This window comes from Nicotiana tomentosiformis, unplaced genomic scaffold (assembly GCF_000390325.3).
Source record: "Nicotiana tomentosiformis unplaced genomic scaffold, ASM39032v3 Un00116, whole genome shotgun sequence".
NCBI lineage: Eukaryota > Viridiplantae > Streptophyta > Magnoliopsida > Solanales > Solanaceae > Nicotiana > Nicotiana tomentosiformis.
In genome coordinates, this window is record NW_027174675.1 from 58,929 (window position 1) to 69,736 (window position 10,808).

Genomic DNA, 10,808 nt, shown 5'->3' on the forward strand with positions numbered 1-10,808 from the left:
TACCAAGTAATTCTCTTAAAAAGCAAATTTTGTCTTCAAGTAATGGTTTAGTGAAACTATCTGCTAATTGATCAGTAGTTCCACCAAAAGATAATTCTATATTTTCCTTAAGAACATGATCTCTAATGAAATGATGCTTGATGTCTAAATGCTTTGCCCTAGAGTGATGCACAGGATTTTGTGAGAGACATATAGCGCTAGAGTTATCCCAGAAAATTGGAATGGGTTTAAAGAATAGTTCATAGTCACCCAATTGATGTGACATCCATAGTAATTGTGCACAACATTGTCCAATGGCGATATAATCATCCTCAGTTGTGGATAGTAAAACTGATCCTTTATTTTTACTGTTCTAAGATATCACTGCTTTTCCAAGTAATTGACATATTCCGCTAGTGCTTTTTCTGTCTTCCTTATCACCTGCAAGATCAGCATCTGAAAAACCTTCTAGTTTAAAATTGTTAGAGCGTGGATACCATAATCCGTTAGAAATAGTTCTAATGATATATAGAATAATTCTCTTTACTGCAGTCAGATGTGATTCTTTAGGAGCTGGCTGAAACCTGACACATTTACAAACACAAAACATACAATCTGGTCGACTAGTAGTTAGATAAAGAAGGGAGCCACTCATCCCACGATATTTAGTTTCATCAACAGGATTTCCCCATTCATCTTTGTCAAGACCTGTTGAAGGACTCATTGGTGTGCCAATAGCTTTAGCATTATTCATACCGAACTTCTGAATCAACTCCTTTGTGTATGTTTTCTGACATATAAACGTTCCTTCTTCAGATTGTTGAATTTGAAGTCCAAGAAAGAACGTTAGCTCTCCCATAATACACATTTCAAACTCACTTTGCATAAGATTTGAAACTTCCTTGCACAGAAAAGGATTAGCACTACCAAAATTAATATCATCAACATAAACTTGAATAATGAGATTACCTTCTGATGATTTTTTAATAAAAAGGGTAGTGTCTACTTTACCTCTTGTAAATCTGTGATCAATAAGAAATGAGCTGAGTCTTTCGTACCATGCTCGTGGAGCTTGTTTAAGTCCATACAATGCTTTGGTCAATTTGTACACATGGTAAGGAAACTTTGAATCTTCAAATCCAGGGGGTTGTTTTACATATACCTCCTCCTCAATGAAACCATTTAAAAGGCACTTTTAACATCCATCTGGAAGAGCCTAAATCTTTTAAAGGATGCGTACACAAGAAGAATTTGTATTGATTCCAGTCGATCTACTGGAGACAATGTTTTGTCGTAGACGACTCCTTCCTGTTGTGAGTATCCTTGAGCTACTAATATGGCTTTGTTTCTCACAACCTTTCCATCCTTATTTAGCTTATTTCTGAAAACCCATTTTGTTCCAATTACAGGAGCGTTTTCAGGCTTAGGCAACAGTTTTCACACTTGATTTTTGTCAAATTGATCTAGCTATTCCTGCATTGCTTGTAACCAGCTTGAGTCTTTCAGAGCTTCCTCTATTTTAGTTGGTTCAATCTGGGAAATCGGTGCTATGTTTGCTTTCTTCTTGAGAGATCCCCTGGTTTTCATTCCTTCGCTTGGGTCTCCTATGATAAACCTTTGAGGATATTCTGGTTCACTTCTCCATTCATTTGGACGAATTGTACTTGTATGAGTAGTTGACTCATTTGGAGATTCTGATTGACTATTTCTAATCTCATTAGTTGACTCCATTACACCATCAGGTTTATTAATCGACTCTTGAGATTTTCTTGTCTCCTGAATATTTTGAATTTTATCTTCATCACCTGCAATAATTCCTTTCTCGGCCGAAGTATAATTTTCATCAAAGATAACATGTGCTGATTCTTCTACACATAGTGTGCATTTATTATAGACTCTAAAGGATCTACTATTTAATGAATAACCCAAAAAAATACCTTCATCAATTCTTGGATCGAATTTTCTAATATTGTCCTTACTATTATTGTGAATGAAGCACTTGCTTCCAAACCGATAAAAGTAACTTATATTGGGTCGTTTACCTTTCCAAAATTCATAAGGAGTCTTCTTAAGGATGGGTCTTATGAGGCATCGAATGGGAATGTAACATGCTATACTTACTCCTTCTGCCCAGAAGCGATTCGGCAACGAATATTCTAGTATCTTAGTTTCTTTCCATATCTTGTAAAGTCCTATTTTTTCGCTCAACAACTCCATTCTGTTGAGGTGACCTTGGAGCATAGAAATTGTGGGTGTATGCTTGATCATTAAAGAAATATTTAAATGCTCTGCTTTCAAATTCTCCTCCATGATCACTTTGAATTGTTGTAATAAGATACTCCTTGTCTCTTTCGACCTTTTTATAGAAGATCTCAAAATGTTTCAAAGCTTCATCTTTGTGAGATAGAAAAATCACCCAAGTAAAGCGTGAGTAATCAGCAACAATAACAAAGGCATATCATTTTCCTCCTATGCTAGTAGTTCTAGTGGGTCCAAATAATTCCATATGAAGCAATTGTAAGGGCTTTGAAGTAGATACAATATCTTTGTTTTTGAAAGAGTTTCTAGTTTGTTTACCAATCTGACATGCATCACATACATGATTTCTAGATAAATTGAGTTTAGGTAAACCAATAACTAAATCATGCTTGGAAAGTTTCTCTATCAGATGCATGCTTGCATGACCAAGTTTCTTATGCCATAACCATGGATCATCATATATGGATGTTAAACAAATATGACCATCTATATTTTCAAAACAATCAAGAATATAGACATTTCCATACCTTTTACCTGGGAGGATTATTTTACATGTCTCATCTTTAATAGCACAACCTGTTTTCTTGAACATTACTTCATACCCTAAGTCGCATAGCTGACTTATACTTAGAAGATTGTTGTTAAGTCCGGCAACAAGATAAACCTTAGTGATACCACAGTTATTATTGAAAGGAACTGTTCCGGTACCGACTATTTTTCCTTTTGAGTCATCATCAAATTTGACACTTCCTCCGTCTATTTTTGTAACTTCTTTAAACAGATTTTTGTCACATGTCATGTGACTGGAACACGCACTATCTAAGTACCATTTTCCTTTGTGACTCCTTCTGTGGTGTTCCTGCAAAATATAATTAACACTTACTTTTAGGTACCCAAGCTTGCTTGGGTCCTTGTTGATTAGTATTATTGGACTCAGGATTATTTTTTTATTTCCAAATCCATCCTAAGACATTTGATTTACGAAATTGACAAAAATAATATTCATGCCCACTTTTGTTACAGTAATGACACGTAAGTCCTGATCCATTTTTGGATATTTCATTTGTGTTAGTACTAGTGGACTCTGTTCTGGCTGGTCCTTCTCCAGTTGACTTGTAAGTCGCCTGGTTCGACTTGACAAAACTATGACTGGTGGATTTGCGCATGCCATTGAGTTGTATTTGCATTTCCTGAAACTCACCGTGAAGTACTTCTTTTTCAATTTCGCATACTTCAAGCTTGAGTTTCCAGTCTTTTACTTCTTTGTTGAGTCTCTTTAGTTCATTCATCATTTTTTGAGACTCTTTCAAAGTAAGGTCAAGAATATCCTACAATTCAATACATCTTTCACAGTTATAAGATCTTGCCTCACTTGTTTCACCTCGCGCCATGAAACATTTCTCATTGTCATCTTTGCATTCGTCATCTGAAGTGTCCTCATCTGTCCAGCACCCTGAGAGTTTGTTCATGTCGTTTTCCAAAATTGTCATGAAACATACATTTGCTATCTCTTCGTGTTCTGAACTGTCTTCATCACTCCAGCTTCCAAATGATTTGTTATTGTTAAAACCTCTAGAAACCTTTCTTTTAAGATCAGGACACTCAGCTTGAACATGCCCAAATCTTCCATAGTCATAATGTTTGCCATCATTTTTGTCTTGTTCATTATATTGCCTAGTCCGCCTGGGTCGTATCCTGCATCTTCTTGTATTCCTGTATCTCCTCATTAAACCATCCATTTTCCTTGATACCATGGCAATTTCTTCTTGAAGATCTTTAGGGTCGTCATCAATATCATTGTCTGCTCTTTCAGTTGTAGCCTTGAAAGCAACGATTTTCTTCTTTTCTTCTTTGTTTGTTTTCTTGAGATGAGTTTTCTCGAAGGCAATAAGTTCTCCTCAAAGTTCATCGTATGATAATTTGTTCAAATCCTGTGATTCAAGTGTAACAACTTTTGTCTCCAAGTAGTGGGTAGACTTCTCAAAATTTTCCTAACTTGATCACCACTTGAGTATGGTTTGCCAAAAGCTTTTAGATTGCTAATGATTTTGCTAAATCTTGCAAACATCTCTTCAATGGATTCTCCTTATTTCATCTTGGAGAGTTCGTAGTCATGAACCAACATGTTGATATGTGTTTCTTTCACTTTATTGGTTCCTTCATAAGTAACTTCAAGTTTATCCCACATCTCTTTGGCTGTATCGCAACTGGATATTTTCCCATATTCCTCACCACTTATAACATTATAAAGCAGATTACTTGATTTAGCATTAACTTGCACAACTAGCATTTGTTCACCAGTATATTCATCTATATCTTCAGGATCAACTGGTGGTTGAGCAGCAGCCGGCAGAGGATAGTTCCCCTTTTTGATAACTCGCCAGACCTTGACATCATAAGACTTTGTATATATTTCCATACGCACTTTCGAGTAAGAGAAATGTTGTCCATTGAAATATGGTGGCCTTACTTGAGATGTTCCTTCTTGGAAGAGTGATACAACAATAACTTGATTAGCCATGATCTTTTCTCACAAGCTGTTAAGCAAAAGAAAAATGTGAGCCTTGCTCCGATACCAATTGAAAGTACAAGAGGGAGGGTGAATTGCTTATTTTAAAATTAATTATTATAAGTTGACTGGTTTTCCAATTAGTCGACTAGGTGTAATAGCGAGATAATAAGAAGTGTAGAATTAAAATCTATAAGTAAAGTCTAGGAATTAAAGACACCGGAGTTTTTATACTGGTTCAGATTCAATGTGAATCCTAGTCCAGTCCCATTGGGTTGCAAGGGAGTTCTCTTTCAGTGATTGAGTTTCTTGAGTTCAAAGTGAATGGTGTAGTTTATAACAACAACTTAGTTCCTATGTCACCTGTATTTTTCTCTCTTTCTTCTCTAACTTGTTACACAACAGATCTAGTAGAGCTATAATGTTTGTTTGAAGTAGAACAAAGATAGGGTAATTGGTTTGATCAAAGTATGTCTCTCTAAGACTTAAGGTTGCTTATAAATACTTTGTAGTAGACCGTTACTGAAAAGATTTGCCAACCCAAGATATTTGATCCTTGGAAAGAAATTGATTCTTTCCAAGAATAAGGTTAATTCCCGTTACTCTTCCTTGATGTGTGGACTTTGACAACTTTCCATTTTTAATTCTTGATAGCATCGGATTTGCTCCCTAATTATGGGTCCTTCCAGTAATAGCAACTGATTGATTATCTTGCCGGATCTTCAATGTTTCTTTTCATTTTTAACTCTTCAATCAATCTCGGATTGATTATCTCGTCGGATCGTCAATGCTTCTTTCCTTTTGAATGCTTCAATCAATCTTTGATTTATATCTTCCTTCAACTTTGAGTGTTTCTCTTCGTGCACTATGATCGTGGTTGATTTCTTTGAGTCCCTGCACCAAAAGCAATAATATTATTTTTCATCATTAAAATTAAAACCTAACAATGCACATGCTAGGTGACGGGCGTGTGTGCGTGCACCATGTGAATTGGGACTCTATTGTTTCCATGGCACTGTATAGTGGTCCTACTTTGTTAATGTCCGTGTTTTTACCATGTGATAAAGTAATTGGGCTGTCAATCATGCTAGATACCATGTTTTGGCTTTATGACGATATTGCTAGGACCCATAGTGGTCATTTCTTGCTGTTATTTCACTGATTTCATCGATATTTCGTACTCAGTCATATTCATGCATTCATATTATATCTCAGTCTTAGTTATTTATTGATACGTCATATTATTATTGTCGGGCTAGTTTCATGACATTGTGATCCCGTGAGTGAGACTGGAGAGATTGATGACTGTGTGAGGCCGGGAGGGCTGTTTGCGAGGAGGTTGACACTATATCACATGAGTTGTCCGTACAACGCGTGATTTGTCCGTGCGATTCCAATTGTTGATATTATAGCACGTGATTTGTCTGTGCATCACGTGAGTTGTCCGTGCGATTTCGGATATTGATATTTTGTCACATGAGATGTCCCTGCAGCATGTGAGTTGTCCATGCGGATATAGCGCTTGGGCTAAAAGGAGCCCCTCCAGAGTCTGCACACCCTTAGTTTGCATAATCGACTATAAATATGGATCGGGTTGCATGCCGTAGCGGGTATTGTACAACGCTAAGTGATTGAGCGTGCTGAGCATAGTGAGAGTAAATGCAAGACAATGAGATTGAGTACTCTGAGAGTGTGAGTACATGAGCTCATCATCGAGATGCATTGCATTTGACATGCGTACTTGAGATACATGCATATGGGTGCATTTCCTTCAGCTACCTAGTTTTGGGGACATTTATGATTTTACATGTATCTTGACATGTAGGCAAAGAGAAGTACTTTCCTCATGCTATCTGAAAATGAAACATCTTACTATTTGTTGAAAGGAGTTTTGGGAAAAACTACAGTTTTCAAACTTACTCGTATTTTGGCTTTTTCGGTAAAAGATTTGGGTTTTCACTGATATACTTGAAAAGAAATGCCTATGTGTTATGGAACTGTGAGCGAACTCAGCCTTTTATTTCTAAGATACTCTTGTGTTATTGTACTATGCTATTATGAACTGTTTTGGAATATTGGTGCTGGAGCTGACCTTTTTGTTAGCTCGTCACTACTTTCAACCTAAGGTTAGGTTTGTTACTTATTGAGTATATGTGGTCGGTTGTACTCATACTAGACTTCTACACCTTGCGTGCAGATGTTGGTTGTTGATGTTGTTGTGTTCGATGGGAGCTAAGATTTAAAGATGTACCTGCATCCCGGTGGTAGTTGCTTCTTGTTCGTGGTAGCCTTAGATCTATAAATCTTTGTTTATGCACTTTTCAAACATACGGTGTATTTACTTCATTTCAGCTTTATAAACTCTATTCTTAGAAGCTCATGATTTGTACTACCAGTTCTTGGGGAATGTATCAGATTCAGATAATTTCTTTACTTAATTGCTTTATTGATTGTTATTGGAATTGGTTAGTGGTTAACTGGCTTACCTAGCTAGTTGGGTTAAGTGTCATCATGACAAGTTGGATTTTGGGTCGTGGCAGCATGTATATAAATATATATTCAATTTAGGATGTTATATATACATAGATTGTAAGTAACAATAATTTATAAGCGTTTGACCATTTTGATCACCAATACCGACCGATTTATATATGTAACTTATTAAAAAATAATTAAATATTTTGTGCTATAATTTGTAGTCCTATATTAAAACTTAAGTTGTAGCAACAACATATACATACACATACAGATTTTGTTTAAATACACACACACACACCACACACACACACACACACACACACACACACACACACACACACACACACACACACACACACACACACACATATATATATATATATATATATATATATATATATATATATAAGTGTTTGACCATTTTTACCACTAATACCGACCGATTTTGGTCGGTAACTTATTTAAAAATAAAATGTAAAGTGCTATAAGATGCAGTGTTATATTAAAACATAAGTTGTAGAAATAACCATATATATATATATATATATATATATATATATATATATATATATATATATATATAATTTACTACTTCAAACCGATATCGGTCGGTATTCTATAATTATTTTAATTAATCATTATTGTTTTAGATAGTATGCAAGTTTGAACAGTCTTTTGTCAAAGATTGACCATTTTCCGACCAAAAGCGGTAAAAGATTTAAACATTTTTTTGTGGGACCACATAAACTGACCGATATCGGTCGGTATTCTTATTTATAGTTTTTTATTTGATTGTTTCGACCATATTACTTTGTTTCTGACCGATATCGGTCGGTATATATATGCTCAAGAGATTGAAGCATTGAAGGAACAAACGAGGAGTATGTTGTTAGCAACCGGAAGGAAATTGGCCGATACATTGAATTTGATTGACATTATTGAACGCCTTGGTATATCCTACCACTTTGAGAAAGAAATTGATGAGATTTTGGATCAGATTTACAACCAAAACTCAAACTGCAATGATTTGTGCACCTCTGCACTTCAATTTCGATTGCTCAGGCAACACGGTTTCAACATCTCTCCTGGTAAGTTCATCATGAAGTTGTTAAAATTATTATCCATTTATTGGAAGAAGGCTAATTCATCTTGAGTTTTCTTTCTTGAAATACCAGAAATTTTCAGCAAATTCCAAGATGAAAATGGCAAATTCAAGGAGTCTCTTGCTAGTGATGTCTTAGGATTATTAAACTTGTATGAAGCTTCACATGTAAGGACTCATGCTGACGATATCTTAGAAGACGCACTTGCTTTCTCCACTATCCATCTTGAATCTGCAGCTCCACATTTGAAATCTCCACTTAGGGAGCAAGTGACACATGCCCTTGAGCAATGTTTGCACAAGGGTGTTCCTAGAGTCGAGACCCGATTCTTCATCTCATCAATCTATGACAAGGAACAATCGAAGAATAATGTGTTACTTCGATTTGCCAAATTGGATTTCAACTTGCTCCAGATGTTGCACAAACAAGAACTTGCTCAAGTATCAAGGTGCGATATATAAAAACGATGAACCCTTTTTGATTTATCATATCTCAAGTACTCATGTTAATTTCTTATGCTGCAGGTGGTGGAAAGATTTGGATTTTGTAACAACACTTCCATATGCTAGAGATCGAGTAGTTGAATGCTACTTTTGGGCATTATGAGTTTATTTTGAGCCTCAATACTCTCAAGCTCGCGTCATGCTCGTTAAGACCATATCAATGATTTCGATTGTCGATGACACCTTTGATGCTTACGGTACAGTTAAAGAACTTGAGGCATACACAGATGCCATACAAAGGTATGAACTTCATCAATTCACTTATTCCTTGATAGTGAATGTCGTCGTGAAAAGATTAAGACGAATTTCGAATTCACCTTAATTTTGTCATCCTGCAGATGGGATATCAACGAAATTGATCGGCTTCCTGATTACATGAAAATCAGTTATAAAGCTATTCTAGATCTCTACAAGGATTATGAAAAGGAATTGTCTAGTGCCGGAAGATCTCATATTGTCTGCCATGCAATAGAAAGAGTATGTTCGAGCAACTTAACTATCGAAATACATTTTTTCCTTAATTCCATTTCTCACTTTGGTTTACCTTGTGTTCGTCTTTTAGTGATTAGAAACTTGATACAGTTCAATCAATATTTTCTAACACTTGAACACATATATGTTTTGTATTCACAGATGAAAGAAGTAGTAAGAAATTATAATGTCGAGTCAACATGGTTTATTGAAGGATATATGCCACCTGTTTCAGAATACCTAAGCAATGCACTAGCAACTACCACATATTATTACCTCGCGACAACATCGTATTTGGGCATGAAGTCTGCCACGGAGCAAGATTTTGAGTGGTTGTCAAAGAATCCAAAAATTCTTGAAGCTAGTGTAATTATATGTCGAGTTATCGATGACACAGCCACGTACGAGGTATGATTTGCATCTCAAGAAATTATATCATTATATGGGATTTGGACAAACAAAGTACAATTAAGGCAATATAAAAGCTAACCTTTAATTTATCTGCTTTCTAGGTTGAGAAAAGCAGGGGACAAATTGCAACTGGAATTGAGTGCTGCATGAGAGATTATGGTATATCAACAAAAGAGGCAATGGCTAAATTTCAAAATATGGCTGAGACAGCATGGAAAGATATTAATGAAGGACTTCTTAGGCCCACTCCCGTCTCTACAGAATTTTTAACTCCTATTCTCAATCTTGCTCGTATTGTTGAGGTTACATATATACACAATCTAGATGGATACACTCATCCGGAGAAAGTCTTAAAACCTCACATTATTAACCTACTTGTGGACTCCATCAAAATTTGAGCTGCCATTTGTTGCTCATCTCAAGGAAACTTCATTCTTCTTTGTTGTATAATTACGTTGTTAGGGAGCTGTTGTGCAGTGCACTTCCTAAACTAGGACCTTCTTAAGATCCTTGTAATCACAATATTTTGTATCCATGAGAATCAAATTCTTTTTTCATTCTTGACCTTAATCTGAAAATCTACTTCAGTCTTGTCTGTTTACGAGAGAAATTTAAGATCTAATAACTAATTACCTGTTTATTGATCGAGAGCTGTATAATACTAGAGAAGTAGGTCTATTTTTATCTCGATATTCATACCTGAATATACTTGTTTAACACTTCAAATGATAGAAGTTAAAGTTCATCCGATTTCACTTCTTTGCTATCAGTATATATATACATTTTTTCATTCCGTCCATTTTCTCCTTTTTGCAATTTCATGTATATATCTAGGATGTAATAATAACTCTAAACAACAGTTTTATTTGGGATTTTTACCAAGCCATACACTATATGATACCTTTTTACCCTCCCTACTCAAGTTTCAACGTAATTACACGGGCATATACAATTTACCAATCTATATATCTATATAAAGCAGGGGCATAGACAAGTGAGGTGTCACTTCTCTTTGAATAGAATGGCTATTTATCTGTTTCCTCATTTTTTGGGCTTTTTAAAGTTTATAAATCATCTCTTCAATTTTAAAAAAAC

General features: G+C 35.5%; 2 protein-coding genes and 1 pseudogene across 2 annotated transcripts; 1 reads left to right on the plus strand and 2 right to left on the minus strand.

Moving 5' to 3' along the window:
• Nucleotides 1-352: 352 nt before the first annotated feature.
• Nucleotides 353-4,306, minus strand: LOC138903898 (uncharacterized). The gene is made up of 8 exons (XM_070192472.1): nt 4,243-4,306; nt 3,738-4,132; nt 3,611-3,691; nt 3,471-3,566; nt 2,557-3,097; nt 1,595-1,847; nt 1,255-1,360; nt 353-1,171 (listed from the first exon to the last, which is right to left on the minus strand). The coding sequence occupies exons 1-8, from the start codon at nt 4,304-4,306 to the stop codon at nt 353-355; spliced, it is 2,355 nt and encodes a 784-aa protein (XP_070048573.1).
• An 18-nt stretch (nt 4,307-4,324) lies between these two features.
• On the minus strand, nt 4,325-4,759 carry LOC138903899 (uncharacterized). Its single transcript, XM_070192473.1, has one exon. The coding sequence runs from the start codon at nt 4,757-4,759 to the stop codon at nt 4,325-4,327; it is 435 nt and encodes a 144-aa protein (XP_070048574.1).
• Nucleotides 4,760-5,756: 997 nt separating this feature from the next.
• LOC138903900 (5-epi-aristolochene synthase-like) lies at nt 5,757-10,277 on the plus strand (annotated as a pseudogene).
• Nucleotides 10,278-10,808: the final 531 nt, after the last annotated feature.

Coding starts and splice junctions, on each gene's coding strand:
- LOC138903898 (XM_070192472.1), bottom strand. CDS start 4,306: ATGTTTGCAAGATTTAGCAAAATCATTAGCAATCTAAAAGCTTTTGGC. Junction 4,133..4,242: donor TGGCAAACCATACTCAAGTG/GTGATCAAGTTA, acceptor AACTTTGAGGAG/AACTTATTGCCTTCGAGAAA. Junction 1,361..1,594: donor GAACCAGAATATCCTCAAAG/GTTTATCATAGG, acceptor ATGGGTTTTCAG/AAATAAGCTAAATAAGGATG.
- LOC138903899 (XM_070192473.1), bottom strand. CDS start 4,759: ATGGCTAATCAAGTTATTGTTGTATCACTCTTCCAAGAAGGAACATCT.